Source organism: Nerophis ophidion, linkage group LG08 (genome assembly GCF_033978795.1).
Source record: "Nerophis ophidion isolate RoL-2023_Sa linkage group LG08, RoL_Noph_v1.0, whole genome shotgun sequence".
NCBI lineage: Eukaryota > Metazoa > Chordata > Actinopteri > Syngnathiformes > Syngnathidae > Nerophis > Nerophis ophidion.
In genome coordinates, this window is record NC_084618.1 from 13,286,811 (window position 1) to 13,313,328 (window position 26,518).

Genomic DNA, 26,518 nt, shown 5'->3' on the forward strand with positions numbered 1-26,518 from the left:
TTAATGAATTAAAAGTATCATTACTACAGTAGCATGGCCACTAGATGAGAGCGAACCAATCATGGCGCACTGTTGTGTATCGTGGCCTGTGATTGGCTCAGCCTCAGGAAGCACCAGTACGTCTACATTTAATGGATAAAACAAAGTTATTTCATGTCTAAAAGTCTTTCATAATTAAAAAAAAATATGTTGAAACAACCCCCCCGCGACCACGAAAGGGACAAGCGGTAGAAAATGGATGGATGGATATTTAAAAACAACTTTTTGCTCCTCGCCAGTTTTTGAATGGACAAGAAGGTGACTACTCTTGGAACAACGAGACAAAAACAACAATAAACGTTAAGTTGCAAAAAAAAACCTTTATTGTCCATCTCACGTTCTCACTGACTATTTCACGCCTACAGTCCTACAAAAAAGTGGCTTCCTACATATGGCCGCCCCTTTTGATACTCGCCGACACATTCAGACCGTGACCATGTGACTGGAGCCGCCATTCATTCACCTGCGGGAGGCCGACCCGGACTTATCATGCTTCCTGTGTCGCCTACGAAACGGCTAATAGTGCACCAATGTCCCTTTTGCTGTGTGTGTGTGTGTGTTCTGGCAATGTTGACTTAATGGGGACTTCAGACGGTATGGGGTCATGTAACATCTAGATCTATTCTGAAGATGCCTAATTGATTTTTAAACTTTGGCCCATTAAACATGTTTACTTGTTAGTTTGAGTGTGAGACATTTGCATCATGTCATATATAATTTGAACTTTTTTGTTTTTTATATGGTCCTCAGTATTCACGAACACATTTGTGTGAATTATGCAAAATGATTTAAATTTGGTCCCCATGAACCATCTTAACTCCTTTTCCCTATGGTCCCCGGTAAGACTGATCGGCACATTACTTCATCAATCCAGAGATTTAAACGCGTGTATGAGCTAACTGGGCAGTGGCCATTTTACCGCATTTTTTTATGCCTCCACAACCTGTAGAAAGGGTGGTCCCCACAAGTTCCGAACAACAACTTGGTCCCCATTCCAAAAGATAACCAGTGTGTGTGTGTGTGTTTTCTGGCAATGCTGAGTTAATGGGGACATCGCTCTGTTTACACAGTCACCTTTAGGAGACATCTGATGGTATGGGGACAAAAAAATAGGTCCCCTAAAGGTAAACCTTTTTAAATGATAGTCAGATCCATTCTGAAGATGCCTAAGTGATTTTTAAGCTTTGGCCCATTAAACATGTTTACTTGCTAGTTTGAGTGTGAGACATTTGCATCATGTCATACATAATTTGAACTTTTTTGTTTTTTATATGGTCCTCAGTAGTCACGAACACATTTGTATGAATTATGCAAAATGATTTAAATCTGGTCCCCATGAACCATATTAAATACTTTTCCCCAGGGTCCCCAGTAAGTATGATCAGCGCATTACTTCATCAATCCAGAGATTCAAAGACGTGTATGAGCTAACTGAACCTCATTTTTTATGCCTCCACAACCTGTAGAAAGGGTGGTCCCCACAAGTACCGAACAACAACTTGGTCCCCATTCTAAATGATAACCAGTATGTGTGTGTGTGCGTGTGTGTGTGTGTTTTCTGGCAATGCTGAGTTAATGGGGACATCGCTCTGTTTACACAGTCACCTTTAGGGGACATCTTACGGTATGGGGACAAAAAAATAGGTCCCCTAAAGGTAAACCTTTTTAAATGATAGTCAGATCCATTCTGAAGATGCCAAAGATATTTTTAAGCTTTGGCCCATTAAACATGTTTACTTGTTAGTTTGAGTGTGAGACATTTGCATCATCCATCCATCCATCCATTTTCTACCGCTTATTCCCTTTCGGGGTCGCGGGGGGCGCTGGCGCCTATCTCAGCTACAATCGGGCGGAAGGCAGGGTATACCCTGGACAAGTCGCCACTTCATCGCAGGGCCAACACAGATAGACAGACAACATTCACACTCACGTTCACACACTAGGGCCAATTTAGTGTTGCCAATCAACCTATCCCCAGGTGCATGTCTTTGGAAGTGGGAGGAAGCCGGAGTACCCGGAGGGAACCCACGCATTCACGGGGAGAACATGCAAACTCCACACAGAAAGATCCCGAGCCTGGATTTGAACCCAGGACTGCAGGAACTTCGTATTGTGAGGCAGACGCACTAACCCCTCTGCCACCGTGAAGCATCATGTCATATATAATTTGAACTTTTTAGTTTTTTATATGGTCCTCAGTAGTCACGAACAAATGTGAGTGAATTATGCAAAATGATTTAAATTTGGTCCCCATGAATCATGTTAAATTTTTCCCCAGGGTCCCCAGTAAGAGTGATCAGCACATTACTTCATTAATCCAGAGATTTAAAGACGTGTATGAGCTAACTGGCCAGTGGCCATTTTACTTAATTTTTTTCATGCTTCCACAACCTGTAGAAAGGGTGGTCCCCACAAGTACCGAACAACATCTTGGTCCCCATTCCAAATGTTGACCAGTAGTGTGTGTGTGTGTGTGTGTGTGTGTGTGTGTGTGTGTGTGTGTGTGTGTGTGTGTCTGTGTGCAGTAGAGAAGGTTTTCACACGGCCCCGTTCCTGGGTGGATCTCACGTGAGAGGAAAAGGGCCGGATAATCACGTTGCAATGTCTGCTGAAAATAGTAGTAAGCGACACCCTACATCGCAACTGGTCAAAGTCGGAATTGTCATGAAACACATTTCAAGATAACCAACACTCTGCTGTTGTCTGGCGGCAATTCGTCACGTTTCGTGTGTCGGGTAACCACCGACGAACGGGGGCCGTGTGAATCTTCTTTCCTACCGTAAAACTGTAAACCTTTACAAATGTCACCGTTTCATCCACATTCTAGTAAACAACAGTGCTTTGCGACAAATAAAATCACAAAAACAGACAAGACTGAACGCTTAACTAAAACAAAGAAAAACAAGAGGAAAAACATGTCCCGTTACAATGGCAAAATTATAGCATCTAAATCAGGGGTGTGTAAACTTTTTCCAGCCAGGGCCACATAAAAAATATATATAGATGCTGATTGGGGGGCGATTTGATTCATTTTGTGACTTTAAAGGGAAACTGCACTTTTTTGGGGGGAATTTTGCCTATTTTTGACGATCATTATGAGAGACATAATGACAATAATCGCGCTTTTATTTCTGTTTCCATAGCAGCGCACTTCCCACTTCTGCCAACAACTTGTGTTCCTACTTCTGTGATCAAACACGAGTGTGTCTTCTAATCACGGCAGACTTGGTAACACACAACAAGTATGACTATTTTTGGACAAATAAGGATTTGCAACCTTATATTTTTGAGGCTGAATATACTGAGGATGAACTGCTGCTTCCAGAGGCGAGCACGAGGTAAGACTGAGACCCATACTTGCCAACCCTCCCGATTTTCAGTGCCCCTCCCGAAAATCTCCCGGGGAAACCATTCTCTTGATTTCCACCCGGACAACAATATTGAGGGCATGCCTTAAAAGCACTGCCTATAGCTTCCTCTCTCACCTGAAAATATATATGTCTCCGTTATCCATAGGTTTATCTATAACCCATAAAGTAGGCAGGCATTGAGCTATTTCTCAGCGTGTGTTTATTCCAGCCGGCACTGACACACAACATCCGGATTCCCTTCATGCATTGCTTCAAAAGTACGGCAAGTAGTAATGTCCAAAAACATAACATAGACGAAGCAGAAGAACGAAAGAGACATGGCGATGACGAGTAAGAAGAAGAAGAACGCTTGGAAGTTCCAAAATGATTGGAAAAAATCATTTTCATCCAGGACAGCTCGAAGAGGAAGGCGTATGCTGCCTGCAAATTTTGTAGATCAGACTTCTCCATTGAACACGGTGGCCGAATGGATATACTCATTCAAGAACAGATATATATATATATATATATATATATATATATACACATATTCTCCCGAATTCGGAGGCCTCAAGGTTGGCAAGTATGATGAGACGTTGGACCCAGTTGAAGCCGAGAAAGTGAGGTAAAACTTTGGAAATTGGAGCCAACCTATTTCGACATAAATGGAGTGCTTGCCCCAAAATCAACAGGAAACGTCCCCGGCGAGCCGGACCAAACTGTCCATCGAGTGAGTCACACTTAATATTGATCATGATACACGCAGCACGTCACGTGTGTATCATGACATGACACAGTGTGCAAACAAAACATGAAATGTGGGCTAATACTTTACCGATACTGTAATATGATTTCAGTCACTACAAATTGGTGTTGTATCGCAGCATTCTGCATTACACACCCTAACGCGTTTCGTAGCTGGCTTATCTCTTGCCGTAGCTAGCTTTTATGGGTAACATCGTAGCACGCCGATGTTGCTAAAGTTTGGTTATCATACAGGTTACGGAATGTAAATAAAGTATCGTTGACGGCGATTTATAAGGTAGAGTTGATTGCTCCTATTATCCGCATTGCTAGCCACCAAGACTGGCTAGAAAGCGATTCAGAATATATATTAGAAAGCGGGAAAGAAAACTGAAATATTTTGTGTTCTTGTCTCTCATACTGATAAGCAAAATACTCCAAACCAGTGCAGTTCCGCTTTAAAGATGCTAAAACCAATCCAAAGTATGCCAACTTAAGCTAAGCTAACTAGCCTAAGCTTTATGTTACGGGTATGTGTAATATCTCGTTTCTACCTTATTTGTCAGCGGTGGAATATTTCAACACTTTTGATTCGGGGTGACAATGCGATTCAGAACGGATTCTCGATTAAAACGGTTTCTCGATTTAAACCGATTCTCGCAATGTATAATTATGTAGGAATGTCAAAAAAATAATAAATTACTGACTGAATTGCAATTCTCATTTGTAACAATTCTTAACCAATTAAAAAAATCAAAAATTGATTAAAAACATGAAAAATGTAATCTGTCCTGTCCAGCTGTGCAAACCCCACACAGAAAGACCGGGAATCGAACCCAGGACCTTCTAACTGTGAGGCCCGAGCCCTAAACAATGCTCCACCACCCTCCCCTGTCACTAATAATAGTAAAATGCCTGTGTTTCCCAGACATGTGAGCGATACATGAGGATTTAAACTTGAAAGTATTTGTACAACCTTTCACTGGACAACTCACAACATGGCCTTCTGCAAAATGTGAGCTATTCAAAATTAGCCTTAAATGCTACGCAACCAAAATAGGTTTCAAGCAGCTATTTAAAAGACTTAACAGTAACTTTGACATTTTTTTTACGGTATGGAACTGGCACATAATATTATTAAAAATGTTTAATTATTTTAAATTGTGTGAATCAAGAATCGATTCCGAATCCAATTTTTACCCTCAAATACCGAATCAAATGACGTGCTGCCCAAAGATTCATAGAACTAATATTTTAGTGTAATTATTGTAATAAAACTTCTTCCAAACAGGAATTTTTTTTTTTTTAATTTTTTAATAAAACATTTTTTTAAACTTTTTTAGAATTGATTATTAATTGATTTACAATCGGTATGGCTAAGAATCTTGATTTTTTTTGTGTTTGTGTGTGTGTGCAACCCTATTCACAAGTATTTATCTTTTTAAAATTGTATAATTATATATTAAAATAATAAAAAAAATGTTTTACTGTTTTTTAAATCAATTTTGAAAATTATGAATCGATTCAGAATCCGGATCCATAAGAATCCTAATTTTTGTGTGCACACCTACTCATAAGTATTAATCTTTTTAAAAATTTATAATTTTATATTAAAATAATATTTAAAAAAAACAATTTTTAAATACATTTTTGAAAATTATGAATTGATTCAGAATCCGGATCCATAAAAATTCAAATTTTTGTGTGCACCCCTCTTCATTAAGTATTGATCTTTTTAAAAATGTATAATTATATATTAAAATAATAATAAAAAAAAAGTTTCCTTTTTTTAAAAATAAAATTCTAAAAATTATGAATTGATCCGGAATCCAGATCCATAAGAATCCTAATTTTTGTGCGCACCCCTCTTCATAAGTATTGATCTTTTTAAAAATGTATAATTATATATTCAAATAATAAAAAAATTTTTTTTCATTTTTTTAAAATAACATTTTTAAAATCATGAATCGATCCAGAATTGAGATCCATAAGAATCCTATTTTTTGTGCGCACCCCTCTTCATAAGTATCGATCTTTTTAAAAATTTATAATTATATATTCAAATAATAAAAAAATTTTTTTTCATTTTTTTAAAATAACATTTTTAAAATTATTCATCGATTCAGAATCCGATTCCATAATAATCCAAATTTTTTTGTGAACCCCTCTTCATAAGTACTGAATAGTTTTTAGAATATGCCAAAGCTACGATCCAATATGACCCCCGTACCGCACATTGCACACCCCTAAATCCAAATGTACTTAAAGTTCATTACTGTTCTGCAATAATAATAATAATAATAATAATAATAATAACACTGACATGCTCAGACGCGTGTTGGATGGCATTCCAATTAACATGAGGGCGCCTCCTTCTGGGAGACAATGGTCCTACATTCTTTTCATTGGTCCAAGTCTCTTGTTTCCACTTCACATTCAGCAGAGGTGAGTGGAGGACGCATGCAAGGGAGGCGGGGCCTCTGGGGCGGGAGATTAGTAATAATAATAAGAATGTTCCAGCGGGCACCAGACGTTGATACAACGTTGATTATACATACATGTCCTTTAATTAAAACTGACTCTGAAACAACGTTGCAAAATAGTTGCATTGGTAAATTGAGACAACGTTGGATCCACGTTGACCAAATTTCAAAGGTTAAATCAATGTCACAAACTGACATTGAATAAACGTTGTTAAAAAGCATGTTGTTTCAATGTTGTAGAATATTGGTTGGGAAATGACCAAAATTCAATGGTCGAATCAACGTCAGAACCTGACATTGATTAAACGTTGTCATAAAGTATGTTGTTTCAACGTTGTATTTGTGTTGTAGAATATTGGTTGGAAAATGACCAACATTTAATGGTCAAATCAACGACAGAACCCAACATTGATTAAATGTCATAAACAAGCATGTTTTTTCAATGTTATGTTTGAGTTGTAAAATAAAGGTTGGGAAATGACCAACATTCAATGGTCAAATCAACGATAGAACCAAACATTGCTTAAGCGTCGACAAAAATCATGTTGTTTCAACGTCGTATTTGTGTCATCGCATATTGGTTGGGAAATGACCAAAATTCAATGGTCGAATCAACGTCAGAACCCAACATTGATTAAATGTCATCAAAAAGCATGTTGTTTCAATGTCATGTTTGAGTTGTAAAATATTGGTTGGGAAATGATCAAAATTCAACGGTCAGATCCATGTTAGAACCCAACATTGATTAAATGTCGTCAAAAAGCATGTTGTTTCAACGTCGTATTTGTGTGGTCGCATATCGGTTGGGATACGACTAAAATTCAATGGTCAGATCACCGTTAGAACCCAACATTGATTAAATGTCATCAAAAAGCATGTTGTTTCAATGTTATGTTTGAGTTGTAGAATATTGGTTGGGAAATTATCAAAATTCAACGGTCAAATGCACGTTAGAACCCAACATTGATTAAATGTTGACAAAAAGCATGTTGTTTCAACGTTATATTTGTGTTGTCGAATATTGACTCGGAAATGACCAAAATTCTATGGTCAAATCAACGTTAGAACAAAACATTGATTAAACGTCATCAAAAAGCATGTTGTTTCAACGTTATGTTCGAGTTGTAGGATATTGGTTGAGAAATGACCAAAATTCAATGGTCAAATCAACGTTAAAACCCAACATTGATTAAATGTCATCAAAAAGCATGTTGTTTCAACTTTATATTTTTGTGGCAGAATATTGGTTGGGGTTCAATGGTCAAATCAATGTTACAACCCAACATTGATTAAACGTCGTCAAAAAGCATGTTTTTTCAATGTCATGTTTGAGTTGTAGGATAAAGTTTTGGAAATGACCAAAATTCAACGGTCAGATCAATGTTAGAACCCAACATTGATTAAACGTCATCAAAAAGCATATTGTTTCAACGTTATGTTTGAGTTGTAGAATATTGGTTGGGAAATGATCAAAATGCAACGGTCAAATCCACGTTAGAACCCAACATTGATTAAATGTCGACGAAAAGCATGTTGTTTCAACGTTGTATTTGTGTTGTCGAATATTGACTCGGAAATGACCAAAATTCTATGGTCAAATCAACGTTAGAACAAAACATTGATTAAACGTCATCAAAAAGCATGTTGTTTCAACGTTATGTTCGAGTTGTAGGATATTGGTTGAGAAATGACCAAAATTCAATGGTCAAATCAACGTTAAAACCCAACATTGATTAAATGTCATCAAAAAGCATGTTGTTTCCACTTTATATTTTTGTGGCAGAATATTGGTTGGGGTTCAATGGTCAAATCAATGTTACAACCCAACATTGATTAAACGTCGTCAAAAAGCATGTTTTTTCAATGTTATGTTTGAGTTGTAGGATAAAGTTTTGGAAATGACCAAATTTCAATGGTCGGATCAATGTTAGAACCCAACATTGATTAAACGTCGTCAAAAAGCATGTTGTTTCAACGTTGTATTTGTGTGGTCGCATATTGGTTGGAAAATGACAAAAATTCAATGGTCAGATAAACGTTAGAACCCAACATTGATTAAATGTCATGAAATAGCATGTTGTTTCAATGTTATGTTTGAGTTGTAAAATATTGGTTGGGATATGATCAGAATTCAACGGTCAGATCCATGTTAGAACCCAACATTGTTTAAACGTCGTCAAAAATCATGTTGTTTCAGCGTTATGTTTGAGTTGTAGGATATTGGTTGGGAAATGACCAAAGTTCAACGATCAAATCAACGTAAGAACCCAACATTGATTAAATGTCAACAAAAAGCATGTTGTTTCAACGTTATGTTTCTGGGGTAGAATATTGGTTGGGAAATGGCCAAAGTTCAAAGGTCATATCAAGGACAGAACCCAACATTGATTAAATGTCAACAAAAAGCATGTTGTTTCAACGTTATGTTTGAGTTGTAGGACATTGGTTGAGAAATGACCAAAATTCAATGGTCAGATCAACGTCACAACCCAAAATTGATTAAACGTCATCAAAAAGCATGTTGTTTCAACGTTGCGTTTAAGTTGCTCAAAGTCAGGACCTAATCCAACAAGATCTCAACGTTGTTTCAATGTCGTGCGCCTGCTGGCAAAGGTGACAGCAGGTGACGGTCGCCCCTGACTGATCGGCTGGTGGTATTGAAGGAGAGCCACAACACCGGGTTAGTAAGACCTACGGGTAATAAATAAAAACTGGGGGAAAAAAAAAATAAACATATAAAAGTGCTTGGACAAGCGAGAAGTCTTCTACACCGCGTCTCCAAGGACTGACGGTGTGGTTCCCTGTTTTGATCCTTATCCAGCGATGCAGCACTGAGTAAGTCGGAAGTGCCAGTAGTGAGTGTGTATGTGTGTGTGTGTGTGTGCGCTACACAACGAGGTGTCCGTGGCGGGGCTGTTTGGGACTCTCCCGGTTCTCGACCCCTTGTTCCTCCTGGTTGCTGGTGGAGGTGTGGTGGTGGTGGTGGGGGTGGGGGTCCGAACCCGGCCTGTAGCCTCCGAGGTACATGAGACCTGAACAAGACATAAACAAAGGGACATTTGTAAATAGATCACATATTACGGTTGAAAAAAACACACATTTTTATTAGAGCATCCATCCATCCATCCATCCATCCATTTTCTACCGCTTATTCCCTTTCGGGGTTGCAGGGGGCGCTGGCGCCTATCTCAGCTACAATCGGGCGGAAGGCAGGGTACACCCTGGACAAGTCGCCACCTCATCGCAGGGCCGGGGTGCTTAATGTGCGGACAGCTTGTTTTTTATTGGCTCTCGGCAAATAAGATGGCGGTGGCAAACAGATCCACCAACACTGTTTTTTGCAAAGGTTTTAATTCACAAACTATTAAATGTACTTCCTGCTGGTATTGAAGGGACGCACCACAGCAGCTTTTTAATTGTGATGAGACCGGACTTTTCTAGAAAAATTTGCCAACGCGGACTTACCAAAAATGTTTTTATAATTTAATTACTAGAGTTTATCCATCCATCCATCTTCTTCCGCTTATCTGAGGTCGGGTCACGGGGGCAGCAGCCTAAGCAGGGAAGCCCGGACTTCCCCCTCCCCAGCCACTTCGTCCAGCTCTTCCCGGGGGATCCCAAGGCGTTCCCAAGCCAGCCGGGAGACATAGTCTTCCCAACGTGTCCTGGGTCTTCCCCGTGGCCTCCTACCGGGCGGATATGCCCGAAACACCTCCCTAGGGAGGTGTTCGGGTGGCATCCTGACCAGATGCCTGAACCACCTCAACTGGCTCCTCTCCATGTGGAGGAGCAGCGGCTTTACTTTAAGCTCCACCCGGATGGCAGAGCTTCTCACCCTATCTCTAAGGGAGAGCTCCGCCACCCGGCGGAGGAAACTCATTTGGGCCGCTTATACCCGTGATCTTATCCTTTCAGTCATGACCCAAAGCTCATGACCATAGGTGAGGATGGGAACGTAGATCAACTGGTAAATTGAGAGCTTTGCCTTCCGGCTCAGCTCCTTCTTCATCACAACGGATCGATACGGCATCCGCATTACTGAAGACGCCGCACCGATCCGCCTGTCGCTCTCATCATCCACTCTTCCCTCACTCGTAAACAAGACTCCGAGGTACTTGAACTCCTCCACTTGAGGCAGGGTCTCCTGCCCAACCCAGAGATGGCAATCCACCCTTTTCCGGGAGAGAACAATGGACTCGGACTTCTTGAATCTCCGAAAAATGCCTATCTCTATTGGACCACCCTTTCTAGACCTATAAAGATTTGTATTTACAACATTAATAATATATACATACTATGCAAATACAAAAAAGGTAAGCTTTTAGTAAATGTTAGTTTTTTATTGTTTGTAATTGTTTTTAATCTTCATTATTTACCTCAAGTTATTAGAGTATGTCTCTATATACAAATATTTTTATCTTTATTAATTTTGGCCAATTTTGGCATTTCAATTTTATACACACACTTGTCATTTCATATGTTGACCAGAGAGGGAGCACTTTTAAAACCGACACAGTAAATGTTTTTCTTTATTTATCTACTTTTTCTGCCGTCTTCTTTTATCATATATTGGTGCCTTTGCGACCGTCAATGTTTATTTTTGTATGCACATTAAATCTACCCAAAAAATCCTGACTTTGGAGCAATGTTCACAGACTTTAGCATTAGTATTTTCATAATTTAAGAAAAAAAAAACTCCAGGGAGCCACTAGGGCGGCGCTAAGGAGCCGCATGTAGTCAACATGAGACCCACTCGTCTACACAGCCAACACTTCATACCTAGTCCTCAATTTGTACCGGGCACGACTCCTCATCTTTCCATCCAAAAGCGGGCGGGAGACGGAGGGAAGGCAGGTGACGAGGGGGAAGGCGGAGTGGAGGGGAAACATGGGAAGGAAAGAGAGAGATAACAAGACACTTTTTTACGACACACACAGAGAGAGAAAAAAACCACCACGACATTGACCCTAAAACGCCACATGGGTGTAGAGCAAAGACGAGGGTGGCGGTGCTGAAGGGTGAGGAGGAAGATAAAGGATGGAGGAGATAAGGAAAGGACGGTAAGGAGAGTGAAGTGGACATGCAAGCAGGTGTGAAGATGAAGCAGCAACGGGCTGGAAATGAGGAGGAGGAGGAGGAGGTCCAGATTGTGCTTTCTCAAGTTAGCGTAGCATTGTGCTAATGTCAGGATACCCCATGCACCCACACCCCGCCCCCACGTCCTTGATTCCTCGACGCCGGGCACCACTCACCGGCGAATCGGCTGTCGGGAGCCTGCTCATTGTCCAGGCCCAAAGAGGGCGTGTCACACAGGCCCCGATTGTTATTGGCCAACTCTGGACACCTGCTCCGCCCACCTGCAAGCGAGGGCAAAGGTCAAACAAGAGCAGCCAGGCACAGCAGCGGAGGGCTGGGTTGGGGGGGGTTCAGTCGGCCATGCCGGGGTGAAGCGTTGCGGAATGAGAGGAAAATGTCAAAAGAGATAAGTTCACATTCATTCATATATATATATATATATATATATATATATATATATTTATATATATATTTGTATATATATATAAAACAAAATAGGTTTCATCTGACAACACGACATTCTCCCAATCCTATGCTGTATCATCCATGTATCCATTTTGGTATAAACTCAACTCGTGGTGTTTGGAGGAAGAAGAATACTGAGTTGCATCCCAAGAACACCATACCTACTGTGAAGCATGGGGGTGGAAACATCATGCTTTGGGGCTGTTTTTCTGCTAAGGGGACAGGACGATTGATCCGTGTTAAGGAAAGAATGAATGGGGCCATGTATCGTGAGATTTTGAGCCAAAACCTCCTTCCATCAGTGAGAGCTTTGAATGGTTGACCACATACTTATTTTCCACCATAATTTACAAATAAAATCTTTAAAATTCCTTCAATGTGAATTCCTGGATTTTTTTTTACCACATTCTGTCTCACAGTTGAAGTGTACCTATGATGAAAATTACAGACCTCTGTCATCATTTTAAGTGGGAGAACTTGCACAATCGGTGGCTAACTAAATACTTTTTTGCCCCACTGTATATATACACACACACACATATATATATATATACACACATACGTGTATATACACACGTATATAAATGGACGGATGGATGATTGGCAACACTAAATTGGCCCTAGGAATGTAAGTGTGAATGTTGTCTATCTGCGATGAGGTGGCGACTTGTCCAGAGTGTACCCCGCCTTCCGCCCGAATGCAGCTAAGATAGGCTCCAAAAGGGGCAAGCGGTAGAAAACGGATGGATGAATGGATAGATGCAATGGTACCATGACTTCGGTCCTAACTTGTTCACAGGTCCTCATATGGACGGAAGTTTTCCTTGTCGATGTCTCAAGAAGGGTAGAAATACAAGAACACACACACACACACACACACACACACACACACCATCTGGCAGTGCTTGTGCAGCAGTCATGGCCGCCTGTCAGACCTTAAAGAACTGAAAGGTCATTCAAAGGAACTCACTCGAGAACATGTCACACACACACATGCACGCACTCACGCACACACACACACACACACACACACACACACACACACACACACACACACACACACACACACACACACAATGGTCCCCATTCGGTAAAAATCACTTAAGCATCTTCAGAATGGATCTGACTATCACTTTAAAAGGTTTCCCTTTAGGGGACTTGTTTTTTGGTGCCCCTTACCGTCAGAAGTCCCCTAAAGGTGACTGTGTAAACAGAGCGATGTCCCCATTAAGTCAGCATTGGCAGAACACACACACACACACACATACTGGTTATAATTCGTAATGGGGACCAAGTTGTTGTTCCGTACTTGAGGGGACCACCATTTCTACAGGTTTTGGCGGCATAAAAAAAAATTGGTGAAATGGCCACTGCCCAGTTAGCTCATACACGTCTTTAAATCTCTGGATGGATGAAGTAATGTGCTGATCATACTTACTGGGGACACTGGTGGAAAAAGAGTTCATATGGTCCATGGGGACCAAATTAACTTTACACGGAAAAAGTGTGAGCGGAGCAGCGAGTTCAGTACCAGCTACAGCCCGATGAGGGGGCTGCTGTGCAAATATCTCACACTCCAACTCACCAGTAAACATGTTTTATTGGGCCAAAGTTTAAAAAAATCACTTAGGCATCTTCAGAATGGATCTGAATAACATTTTAGGGGGCATTTTTTTTGGTCCCCATACCGTCAGAATTCCCCTAAAGGTGTGTAAACAGAACCATGTCCCCATTAAGTCAGAATTGCCAGAACACACACACACACACACACACACACACACACACACACACACACACACACACACACACACACACACACACACACACACACACACACACATACTGGTTATCATTTGGAATGGGGACCGAGTTTTTGTACGGTACTTGAGGGGACCACCCTTTCTACAGGTTGTGGAGGCATAAAAAAAAATGGTAAAACGGATACTGCCCAGTTAGCTCATACACGTCTTTAAATCTCTGGATGGATGAAGTAATGTGCTGATCATACTTACTGGGGACACTGGTGGAAAAAGAGTTCATATGGTCCATGGGGACCAAATTAACTTTACACGGAAAAAGTGTGAGCGGAGCAGCGAGTGCAGTACCTGCTACAGCCACATGAGGAGGCTACTGTGCAATATCTCACACTCCAACTCACCAGTAAACATGTTTTGTTGGGCCAAAGCTTAAAAAAATCACTTTGGCATCTTCAGAATGGATCTGAATAACATTTTAGGGGACTTTTTTTTTGGTCCCCATACCGTCGGAATTCACCTAAAGGTGTGTAAACAGAGCCATGTCCCCATTAAGTCAGCATTGCCAGAACACACACACATAAAAACACACAGACACACACATACTGGTTATCATTTGGAATGGGGACCGAGTTTTTGTTCATGACTTGTGGGGACCACCCTTTCTACAGGTTGTGGAGGCATTAAAAAAAATGGTAAAACGTCCACTGCCCTTTTAGCTCATACACTTCTTTAAATCTCTGATGGATGGAGTAATGTGCTGATCATACTTACTGGGGACCCTGGTGGAAAAAGAGATCATATGGTCCATTGGGACCAAATTAACTTTACACGGAAAAAGTGTGAGCGGAGCAGCTAGTGCAGTACCAGCTACAGCCCGATGAGGGGGCTGCTGTGCAAATGTCTTACACTCCAACTCACCAGTAAACATGTTTATTGGGCCAAAGCTTAAAAAAATCACTTAGACATCTTCAGAATGGATCTGAATAACAATTTAGGGGACCTTTTTTTTGGTCCCCATACCGTCGGAATTCCCCTAAAGGTGTGTAAACAGAGCCATGTCCCCATTAAGTCAGAATTGCCAGAACACACACACACACACACACACACACACACACACACACACACACACACACACACACACACTCACACACACACACACACACACACACATACACACATGTTATCATTTGGAATGGGGACCGAGTTTTTGTTCATGACTTGTGGGGACCACCCTTTCTACAGGTTGTGGAGGCATTAAAAAAAAAAAATGGTAAAACGGCCACTGCCCAGTTAGCTCATACACGTCTTTAAATCTCTGGATGGATGAAGTAATGTGCTGATCATACTTACAGGGGACACTGGTGGAAAAAGAGTTCATATGGTCCATGGGGACCAAATTAACTTTACACGGAAAAAGTGTGAGTGGAGCAGCGAGTGCAGTACCTGCTACAGCCACATGAGGGGGATGCTGTGCAATTGTCTCACACTCCAACTCGCCAGTAAACATGTTTTATTGGGCCAAAGCTTAAAAAAATCACTTAGGCATCTTCAGAATGGATCTGAATAACATTTTAGGGGACCTTTTTTTTGGTCCCCATACCGTCGGAATTCCCCTAAAGGTGTGTAAACAGAGCCATGTCCCCATTAAGTCAGCATTGCCAGAACACACACACACATAAAAACACACAGCCACACACATACTGGTTATAATTCGTAATGGGGACCAAGTTGTTGTTCCGTACTTGAGGGGACCACCATTTCTACAGGTTGTGGAGGCATAAAAGAAAATTGGTGAAATGGCCACTGCCCAGTTAGCTCATACACGTCTTTAAATCTCTGGATGGATGAAGTAATGTGCTGATCATACTTACTGGGGACACTGGTGGAAAAAGAGTTGATATGGTCCATGGGGACCAAATTAACTTTACACGGAAAAAGTGTGAGCCGAGCAGCGAGTGCAGTACCAGCTACAGCCCGATGAGGGGGCTGCTGTGCAAATATCTCACACTCCAACTCACCAGTAAACATGTTTTATTTGGCCAAAGCTTAAAAAAATCACTTAGGCATCTTCAGAATGGATCTGAATAACATTTTAGGGGACCTTTTTTTTGGTCCCCATACCGTCGGAAATCGCCTAAAGGTGTGTAAACAGAGCCATGTCCCCATTAAGTCAGCATTGCCAGAACACACACACATAAAAACACACAGACACACACATACTGGTTATCATTTGGAATGGGGACCGAGTTTTTGTTCATGACTTGTGGGGACCACCCTTTCTACAGGTTGTGGAGGCATTAAAAAAAAGTGGTAAAACGGATACTGCCCTTTTAGCTCATACACGTCTTTAAATCTCTGATGGATGGAGTAATGTGCTGATCATACTTACTGGGGACACTGGTGGAAAAAGAGTTCATATGGTCCTTGGGGACCAAATTAACTTTACACGGAAAAAGTGTGAGCCGAGCAGCGAGTGCAGTACCAGCTACAGCCCGATGAGGGGGCTGCTGTGCAAATATCTCACACTACAACTCACCAGTAAACATGTTTTATTTGGCCAAAGCTTAAAAAAATCACTTAGGCATCTTCAAAATGGATCTGAATAACATTTTAGGGGACCTTTTTTTTGGTCCCCATATCGTCGGAATTCCCCTAAAGGTGTGTAAACAGAGCCACGTCCCCATTAAGTCGGAATTGCCAGAACAAACACACACACACACACACACACACACACACACACACACACACACACACACACACACACACACACACACACACACACACACTTACATGTGACAAAGTGAAAGTGGAAAAGGTGACCTCGTTATGCTAGCTTCAAGCAGTGTGTTTGTTTGCGGGCTCCACAATACACAACAACAACACCCGCACATGCGGGGACATAGACAACGTTCGAGGGAAGGGCAAATGGTTATGCATGGAGGGAGTGTGCGTGTGTAAGGCGTGTGAATGGAGATGAATAAGCATTTAGGATTATTAGAACTGCACAGAGAATGTTCCCAGGGTCCTATGTGCTAGAGTGCTAGAGGGTGACACTTTATGGGGGGGGGGGGGGGGGGGGTCACCATGGTTACCTTTGCCATTGGACGAGGAGGAGTGGTCCTCTTCTGTGACATCATTCCCCTGAGACAAACAAGTTCAGTCAATAAACGAGGCATTGATTGACATATCATATAGTGATATAGTGCAGGGCTGTCCAAAGTTCAAATACTGTTTGGAAAAACAAAAAAAACAAACATAAAAAAGAATGTAAACGGAAAAAGTTGCCTATATACATATATATGTATGTATATATGTATATGTATATGTATATGTATGTATACAGTGGGGCAAAAAAGTACTTAGTCAGCCACCGATTGTGCAAGTTCTCCCACTTAAAATGATGACAGAGGTCTGTAATTTTCATCATAGGTACACTTCAACTGTGAGAGACAGAATGTGGAAAAAAAATCCAGGAGTTCACATTGTACGAATTTTAAAGAATTTATTTGTAAATTATGGTGGAAAATAAGTGTTTGGTCAACCATTCAAAGCTCTCACTGATGGAAGGAGGTTTTGGCTCCTTAACACGGATCAATCGTGCTGTCCCTTTTAGCAGAAAAACAGCCCCAAAGCATGATGTTCCCACCCCCATGCTTCACAGTAGGTGTGGTGTTCTTGGGATGCAACTCGGTATTCTTCTTCCTCCAAACACGACGAATGAGTTTATACCAAAAAGTTCTATTTTGGTTTCATCTGACCACATGACGTTCTCCCAATCCTCATCCATGTATCCATTTTGGTATCAACTCAACTTGTGGTGTTTGGAGGAAGAAGAATACTGAGTTGCATCCCAAGAACACCATACCTACTGTGAAGCATGGGGGTGGAAACATCATGCTTTGGGGCTGTTTTTTCTGCTAAGGGGACAGGACGATTGATCCGTGTTAAGGAAAGAATGAATGGGGCCATGTATCGTGAGATTTTGAGCCAAAACCTCCTTCCATCAGGGAGAGCTTTGAATGGTTGACCAAATACTTATTTTCCACCATAATTTACAAATAAATTCTTTAAAATTCCTAGATTTTTTTTTCACATTCTGTCTCTCACAGTTGAAGTGTACCTATGATGAAAATTACAGACCTCTGTCATCATTTTAAGTGGGAGAACTTGCACAATCTTTGCCTGACTAACTACTTTTTTGCCCCACTGTATATATATACATATATATATATTTTCATATACATACACATACTGATATTGAAAATGAAAAATATGACAATGGCTCCAGCATGCTTTTATTTTTCAGTGTGCAGCCCTCAGTGGAAAATTTTTCGACTCCATCATCATATGACTCTCACCTCTGAGTCCTGCTCCTCAATCCCCGCAGAGTAGTTCAGCTCTGTTGGCTCCTTGAGAAGTAAAAAACAAAAAGTGTCAAAAAAAATCTAATAAAATTTTCAACATACGGTGGTAAAAAATTATGATTTTTTTTCTAAATGTAAAAGACTTCCTTATGGTTTACATAACATGTAATGGTAGTTCTTTGGTCAAAATGTTGCATAGATGATGTTTTACAGATCATCTTCAAGTCGCTTTCTGACAGCCTCTTCAGGATGCGCGGTTTTGTAGGCGGTTTTATTTACGTGGCTCACCTTCGACAGCGTCTTCTGCCCGTCATCTTTGTTGTAGCGGTGTAGCGTGCAAGGACGTTAGCTAACGTTTCCACTGTTATAATGAGTATGCTAACTTTTCCAATGTTATTAGGGCTAACATTCCATGCTAGCATTTAAGCTCCTTTTGATGATTAAAACCTAAAATTCATAGATTTGGACACTTATTGCCATCTAAGAAGTATGCTAACTTTTCCACTGTTATTAGGACTAACATTAGCATGCTAATAGAATTGTAGCTCCTTTTGATGACTAAAACCTAAAATTCATAGATTTGGACCCGTTTTGCCATCTTAGAAGTACGCTAACTTTTCCACTGTTATCAGGGATAACATTTGCATGCTAAAATTCTATGCTAGAATTTTAGCTCATTTTGATGATTAAAACCTACATTTTACAGATTTTGACAATTTTTGCCATCTAAGAAGTATGCAAACTTTTCCACTGTTATTAGGGCTAACATTAGCATGCTAATAGAATTGTAGCTCCTTTTGATGACTGAAACCTAAAATTCATAGATTTGGACCCGTTTGGCCATCTTAGAAGTACGCTAACCTTTCCACTGTTATCAGGGATAACATTTGCATGCTAAAATTCCATGCTAGAATTTTAGCTCATTTTGATGATTAAAACCTACATTTTACAGATTTTGACAATTTTTGCCATCTAAGAAGTATGCAAACTTTTCCACTGTTATTAGGGCTAACATTAGCAAGCTAATAGAATTTTAGCTCCTTTTGATGAGTAAAACCTAAAATTCATAGATTTTGACACTTTTTGCCATTTTACAAGTACGCTAACTTTTCCACTGTTATTAAGGCTAACATTAGCATGCTTACATTTCATGCTAGCATTTTAGCTCCTTTTGATGATTACGCTAACGCACTGTTAATGGGGCTAAAATTGGCATGTTAACTTTTCATGCTAGAATTTAGCTCCTTTTGATGATTAAAACATGAAATTCATTGACTGTGACACTTTTTGCCATCTTAGAAGTACACTAACTTTTCCACTGTTAATGGGGCTAACATTAGCATGTTAACATTTCATGCTGGAATTTTAGCTCCTTTTGATGATTAAAACCTCAAATTCACAGATTTTGACACTTTTTTGCCATCTTAGAAGTACGCTAACTTTTCCACTGTTATCAGGGCTAACATTCGCATGCTAAAATTCCATGCTAGAATTTTAGCTCATTTTGATGATTAAAACCTAAAATTCATAGATTTTGACACTTTTTGCCATCTAAGAAGTATGCTAACTTTTTCATTGTTAATAGGGCTAACATTAGCATGCTAATAGAATTTTAGCTCCTTTTGATGATTAAAACCTAAAATTCATAGATTTTGACACTTTTTGCCATTTTACAAGTACGCTAACTTTTCCACTGTTATTAAGGCTAACATTAGCATGCTTACATTTCATGCTAGAATTTTAGCTCCTTTTGATGATTACGCTAACGCACTGTTAATGGGGCTAAAATTGGCATGTTAACTTTTCATGCTAGAATTTAGCTCCTTTTGATGATTAAAACCTGAAATTCATTGACTGTGACACTTTTTGCCATCTTAGAAGCACACTAACTTTTCCACTGTTAATGGGGCGAACATTAGCATGTTAACATTTCATGCTGGAATTTTAGCTCCTTTTGATGATTAAAACCTCAAATTCACAGATTTTGACACGTTTTGCCATCTTAGAAGTACGCTAACTTTTCCACTGTTATCAGGGCTAACATTCGCATGCTAAAATTCCATGCTAGAATTTTAGCTCATTTTGATGATTAAAACCTAAAATTCATAGATTTTGACACTTTTTGCCATCTAAGAAGTATGCTAACTTTTCCATTGTTAATAGGGCTAACATTAGCATGTTAACATTTCATGCTGGAATTTTAGCTCCTTTTGATGATTAAAACCTCAAATTCACAGATTTTGACACGTCTTGCCATCTTAGAAGTACGCTAACTTTTCTACTGTTATCAGGGCTAACATTCGCATGCTAAAATTCCATGCTAGAATTTTAGCTCCTTTTGATGATTAAAACCTAAAATTCATAGATTTTGACACTTTTTGCCATCTTAGAAGTACGCTAACTTTTCCACTGTTATTAAGGCTAACAATAGCATGCTAATAGAATTTTAGCTCCTTTTGATGACTAAAACCTAAAATTTTCATTTTGGGGGATTGGTTGCTTAATATGTTGGGAAGGTTTGCTATACCGACGTTTGTGTAAAATTTGGTGAGTTTTGAAGCATGTTAAGGGGGTCAAATTACAGCGCGTATATGCGGAATAATAATAAAACACAGCAGTTTCAATAGGGTCTATTGGGCAAAGGACAAATTAAGCAAACAATCCCCCAAAATGAAAATGACGCTCTAGCGCCCCCTAGGAAAAAATTACAGACAAAACTGCATGTAACTTCTGTTAGGAATGTCATAGCGACATGAAACAAAAACTCCTATGTAGGTCTGACTTAGACCCAATTCTCATACACTCACTTCTTTCAGCAAAAATCTACAGGAAGTTGGCAAAAACCCCTTCAAAATAAAATTTTCGCAAAAAATGCAATTTTTGCCTCTTCGCGCTGTAATTTGACCCCTTTAAAATGCTTCAAAAGTCACCAAACTTGGCGCACACATAAGGACTGGCGAATCTTGCCATCTAATGAAAAAAACAAACCCCAAAACTCAAAATTGGGCTCTAGCGCTATTTTTGAATAAAACACTGAAAAAACTGCTCCTAGGAAGAAAACAGACAAAACTGCTTGTAACTTCCGGTAAGAATGTCGGAGAGACAAGAAACAAAAACCTCTATGTAGGTCTCACTTAGACCTACATTTCATAGATTGACAACCTCCAACAAAAATCAACAGGAAGTTTGCAATCCCCCCTTCAAAACAAAAGTTTTGTAAAAACCGGTCACCTTTCTTCAAACATTATCTCCTCTGAGTGCGTTTGTTGTTTTGGCTTCAAACCCGCACAGGAGAGAGATTGAACCCTTCTGATTAAAAGTACGGAACAGAGTTTTGATAAGTTCTCAGGTTTTGATTTTACACGCCTTCAAAGAACCCCTGTGCAAAGTCTCCTAAAAAATGTCATTTTTGCCTCTTTGAGCTGTTATTTGACCCCCTTAAAATGCTTCTAAACTCCCCAAACTTGGCACACACATCAGGTCTGGCAAAAATTGCGATCTGGTGAAAAAACCTAACCTCAAAACTCAAAATTGCGCTCTACCGCCCCCCTAGGAATACAACACGGACAAACTGCTCGTAAGAAGAAAACAGACAAAACTGCTTGTAACTTCCGGTAGGAATATCAGAGAGACATGAAACAAAAAACACTATGTAGGTCTCACTTAGACCTACATTTTAATAATCAACATACTTTAGCAAAAATCAACAGGAAGTTCAATTTTCACTTCAATACAACAACTGCATTACTTTCACAATGCATTAGATTCTCAAAATAGTGGCTCCAAGGCGTCTTCTAACGCTTATCCGGCCGTGGGTCTCGGGGGCAGCAGCCAAAGGCAGACCCGACCAACGCTGCTTGCAGCTTTAATTCTTTCTTTCTTCCGCACCTATGCGCACCTATGCGCTGTAATTTGACCCCCTTAACATGCTTCAAAACTCACCAAATTTGACACACACGTCGGTCTGGCATGCCTTCCCAACATATTAGGCACCCAAACCAGAAAAATCAACATTGCGCGCTAGCGGCCCCTATGAAGGAAAGAAAAACAGACTGCTTGTAACTGCCGTTAGGAATGTCGTAGAGACATGAAACAAAAACCTCCATGTAGGACTGACTTAGACCTAGATTCCCCATTAGAAACTTCTATACCTAAAATCAACAGGAAGTTGGCACAAACCCCTTCAAAGCAAAATTTTTGCAAAAAATGCATTTTTTGCCTCTTTCAGCTGTAATTAGACCCCTTTAAAATGCTTCAAAACTCACCAAACTTGGCACACACATTAGGACTGGCAGAAATTGCGATCTAATGAAAAAAATACATAATAAAAACTCAAAATTGCGCTCTTGCGCAATTTTTGAATAAAATACAGAAAAAACTGCTTCTAGGAAGAAAACACAGACAAAACTGCTTGTAACTTCCGGTAAGAATGCCGGAAAGACATGAAACAAAAACTTCTGTGTAGGTCTCACTTAGACCTACATTTAGATGATTGACATCTTTCAGCAAAAATCAACAGGAAGTTAAAAATTATCCCTTCAAAATAAAAGTTTTGTAAACACCCGTCACCTTTTTTCAAAAGTTATCTCCTCTGAGCGCGTTGGTCGTTTCGGCTTCAAACTCGCACAGGAGAGAAATTGAACCCTTCTAATTAAAAGTATAGAACAGAGTTTTGATTACTGCTCCGGTTTTGATTTCACGCGCCTTCAAAGAACCCCTGCGCAAAGTCACCAAAAAAATGTCATTTTTGCCTCTTTGAGCTGTAATTTGACCCCTTTAAAATGCTTCAAAGTGCAAGTTAAAGCTCTACTATACAAAGCGAAAGCCATTTATCAACAACATCCAGAAACGCCGATCTGTAATTTGACCCCCTTAACATGCTTCAAAACTCACCAAATTTTACACACACATCAGGACTGGCGAAAGTTGCCATCTAATAAAAAAACAAACCCTAAAAATCTAAATTGCGCTCTAGCGCCCCCTAGGAAAAAACCCAGATAAATTGCATGTCATTTCTGTTAGGAATGTTGTAGAGACATGAAACAAAAACCTCTATGTAGGTCTGACTTAGACCAGGGCTTGGCAGCGGCCAAAGGCGGGCAAGACCAACGCTGCTTGCAGCTTTAATTATTATTTGAAACTGGATTTTGCATGTCACTAAAGTTATATAAGCCTTGCTTGTTCAATATTTAATGCAAAACTTGTTTGGGTCCTTTTTAAAAGGTTCATTTGTTCAACCTTGGCCCGCGGCTTTGTTCTGTTTAAAATTTTGTCCCACTCTGTATTTGAGTTTGACACCCCTGCTTTAGAGGTTTTAAAAGGTAAAGTGCAAATTATAAATGATCCTAACTGCTTCGGTTTTTCGGTAAGATCCGGTTCCCGTTGGACTTTGCGGAATGAACAGCCAAACGCGGGCGTCGGGCTCTTACCCCGTCCAGCTGCGAGGGTCCCCGGCTCTCCATGGCGGCGTCCCGGTTCCCTTCCTCGCCGCCCTCCGCGTCAGCCCCCTGGCCGCCCCCGGGCTGGCCCTCCGCCCCGGCCAGGTAGGACCCTGACATGGAGGACATGGTGTCAGTGCTGATGTGGGAGTGCTGCGAGTGGGACGACGCCATGGACATCACTGACTGGGCCAGGCTGCTGCTCACTGGGTCTGGCGGACACACGGAGACACACATCAGCGTCCCATCCCGGGGCGCCCGGCGCTGTTTTAAGATGAGGGTCCATGCCTCCTGGCATGAACCCTCCATTGTGGTTGTTTGGAGCCACAACCACTATAGGAGCCGGTTCAAATTAAAGGCCTACTGTAATGAGATGTTCTTATTTAAACGGGGATAGCAGCTCCGTTCTATGTCTCATACTTGATCATTTTGCGATATTTTTGCTGAAAGGATTTAATAGAGAACATCGACGATAAAATTCGCAACTTTTGGTCGCTGATAAAAAAGCCTGTACCGGAAGTAGCAGACGATGTGGGCGTGACGTCACGGGTTGTGGAGCTCCTCACATCTGAACATTGTTTACAATCATGGCCACCAGCAGCTAGAGCGATTCGGACGGAGAAAGCGACGATTTCCCCATTAGTTTGAGCAAGGATGAAATATTTCTGGATGAGGAAAGTGAGAGTGAAGGACTAGAAAAAAAAAGACGAGGGCAGTGGGAGCGATTCAGATGTTATTAGACACATTTACTAGGGGCGGTATAGCTCGGTTGGTAGAGCAGCCGTGCCAGCAACTTGAGGGTTGCAGGTTCGATTCCCGCTTCTGCCATCCTAGTCACTGCCGTTGTGTCCTTGGGCAAGACACTTGACCCACCTGCTCCCAGTGCCACCCACACTGGTTTAAATGTAACTTAAATATTTGGGTTTCACTATGTAAAGCGCTTTGAGTCACTAGAGAAAAGCGCTATATAAATAGAATTCACTTCACTTCACTTCACTACTATCAATCAATCAATCAATGTTTACTTATATAGCCCTAAATCACTAGTGTCTCAAAGGGCTGCACAAACCACTACGACATCCTCGGTAGGCCCACATAAGGGCAAGGAAAACTCACACCCAGTGGGACGTTGGTGACAATGATGACTATGAGAACCTTGGAGAGGAGGAAAGCAATGGATGTCGAGCGGGTCTAACATGATACTGTGAAAGTTCAATCCATAATGGATCCGACACAGTCGCAAGAATCCAGTCCAAAGCGGATCCAACACACCAGCGAGAGTCAATTCTGGAAAATCCCATATCTGCTTATTGTGTTACTAGTGTTTTAGTGAGATTATATGGTCGTACCTGAAAGTCGGAGGGGTGTGGTCAAGGGTGTTTCTCGACCAGGCAAGGCAGCCGGGCTGAGATTTTTTTTTTAACCCCCTCCTCCACGGTGTAAGCATCCGACGGTCGGGGGCGGCCGTTGGGAGGAGGCAAGAGAGTCCGCAGCTGCAGGAGGCGAGGCGCGACGCAAGCTCTCTGCTCATAACTACGGTAAGAGCCGACTTAATACCACCATTTTCCTGTGCACTTAAGATGTGACTTTAAGGTTTTACTACTTACGTATAAAATACTACACGGTCTAGCTCCATCCTATCTTGCCGATTGTATTGTACCATATGTCCCGGAAAGAAATCTGCGTTCAAAGGACTCCGGCTTATTAGTGATTTCCAAAGCCCCAAAAAAGTCTGCGGGCTATAGAGCGTTTTCCGTTCGGGCTCCAGTACTCTGGAGTACTGAACAGTTCGAGATGCTACCTCAGTAGAAGCATTTAAGTCTCACCTTAAAACTCATCTGTATACTCTAGCCTTTAAATAGACCTCCTTTTTAGACCAGTTGATCTGCCGCTTCTTTTCTTTTTTGTCCTATGTCCCCCCCTCCCTTGTGGAGGGGGTCCGGTCCGGTAGCCATGGATGGAGTACTGGCTGTCCAGAGTCGAGACCCAGGATGGACCGCTCGCCTGTGTATCAGTTGGGGACATCTCTACGCTGCTGATCCGCCTCCGCTTGGGATGGTTTCCTGTGGACGGGACTCTCGCTGCTGTCTTGGATCCGCTTTGAACTGAACTCTCGCGGCTGTGTTGGAGCCACTATGGATTGAACTTTCACAGTATCATGTTAGACCCGCTCGACATCCATTGCTTTCGGTCCCCTAGAGGGGTGGGGGTTGCCCACATCTGAGGTCCTCTCCAAGGTTTCTCAAAGTCAGCATTGTCACTGGAGTCCCACTGGGTGTGAGTCTTCCTTGCCCTTTTGTGGGTTCTTCCGAGGATGTCGTAGTCGTAATGGTTTGTGCAGTCCTTTGAGACATTTGTGATTTAGGGCTATATAAATAAACATTGATTGATAACTACGGTCAGAGCCAACTTAATACCACCATTTTCTCACCGAAACCTGACTTGTGGTCGGGAACCATGTTGGCTTGACCGCTCTGTTCCATAGTAAAGCTTCACCATCAGCTTTCGGGAAAGTAAACAAGTAAACACTAGCTGTGTTTGTGTGGCTAAAGGTGGCCGCAATACACCGCTTCCCACCTACAGCTTTCTTCTTTGACGTCTCCATTATTAATTGAACAAATTGCTAAATATTCAGCAACACAGATGTCCAGAATACTGTGGAATTATGCGATTAAAGCAGACGCCTTATAGCTGGGATCGGGCTGGAACAAAATGTCCGCTACAATCCGTGACGTCACGCGCACACGTCATCATACCGCGACGTTTTCAACAGGATACTTCGCGCGAAATTTAAAATTGCAA

The 26,518-nt window shown here is 41.1% G+C and overlaps 1 protein-coding gene and 1 long non-coding RNA gene across 2 annotated transcripts in view; both read right to left on the minus strand.

The window, feature by feature from the left end:
* Positions 1–339: 339 nt before the first annotated feature.
* The window catches only part of LOC133557340 (uncharacterized), a 252,154-nt gene continuing 225,975 nt past the window's right edge, over positions 340–26,518 (minus strand). The window contains exon 2 of the long non-coding RNA XR_009807748.1: positions 340–3,524. This is a non-coding gene — a long non-coding RNA (uncharacterized LOC133557340). The remainder of the gene's footprint in view (positions 3,525–26,518) is intronic.
* The window catches only part of rnf157 (ring finger protein 157), a 79,550-nt gene continuing 53,371 nt past the window's right edge, over positions 340–26,518 (minus strand). Inside the window, 5 exon segments of the mRNA XM_061907732.1 lie at positions 340–9,648; positions 11,869–11,973; positions 17,007–17,055; positions 18,273–18,323; positions 23,708–23,928. Of these exon segments, the coding sequence (XP_061763716.1) occupies positions 9,503–9,648; positions 11,869–11,973; positions 17,007–17,055; positions 18,273–18,323; positions 23,708–23,928 (572 nt within the window). The 3' untranslated portion in view covers positions 340–9,502.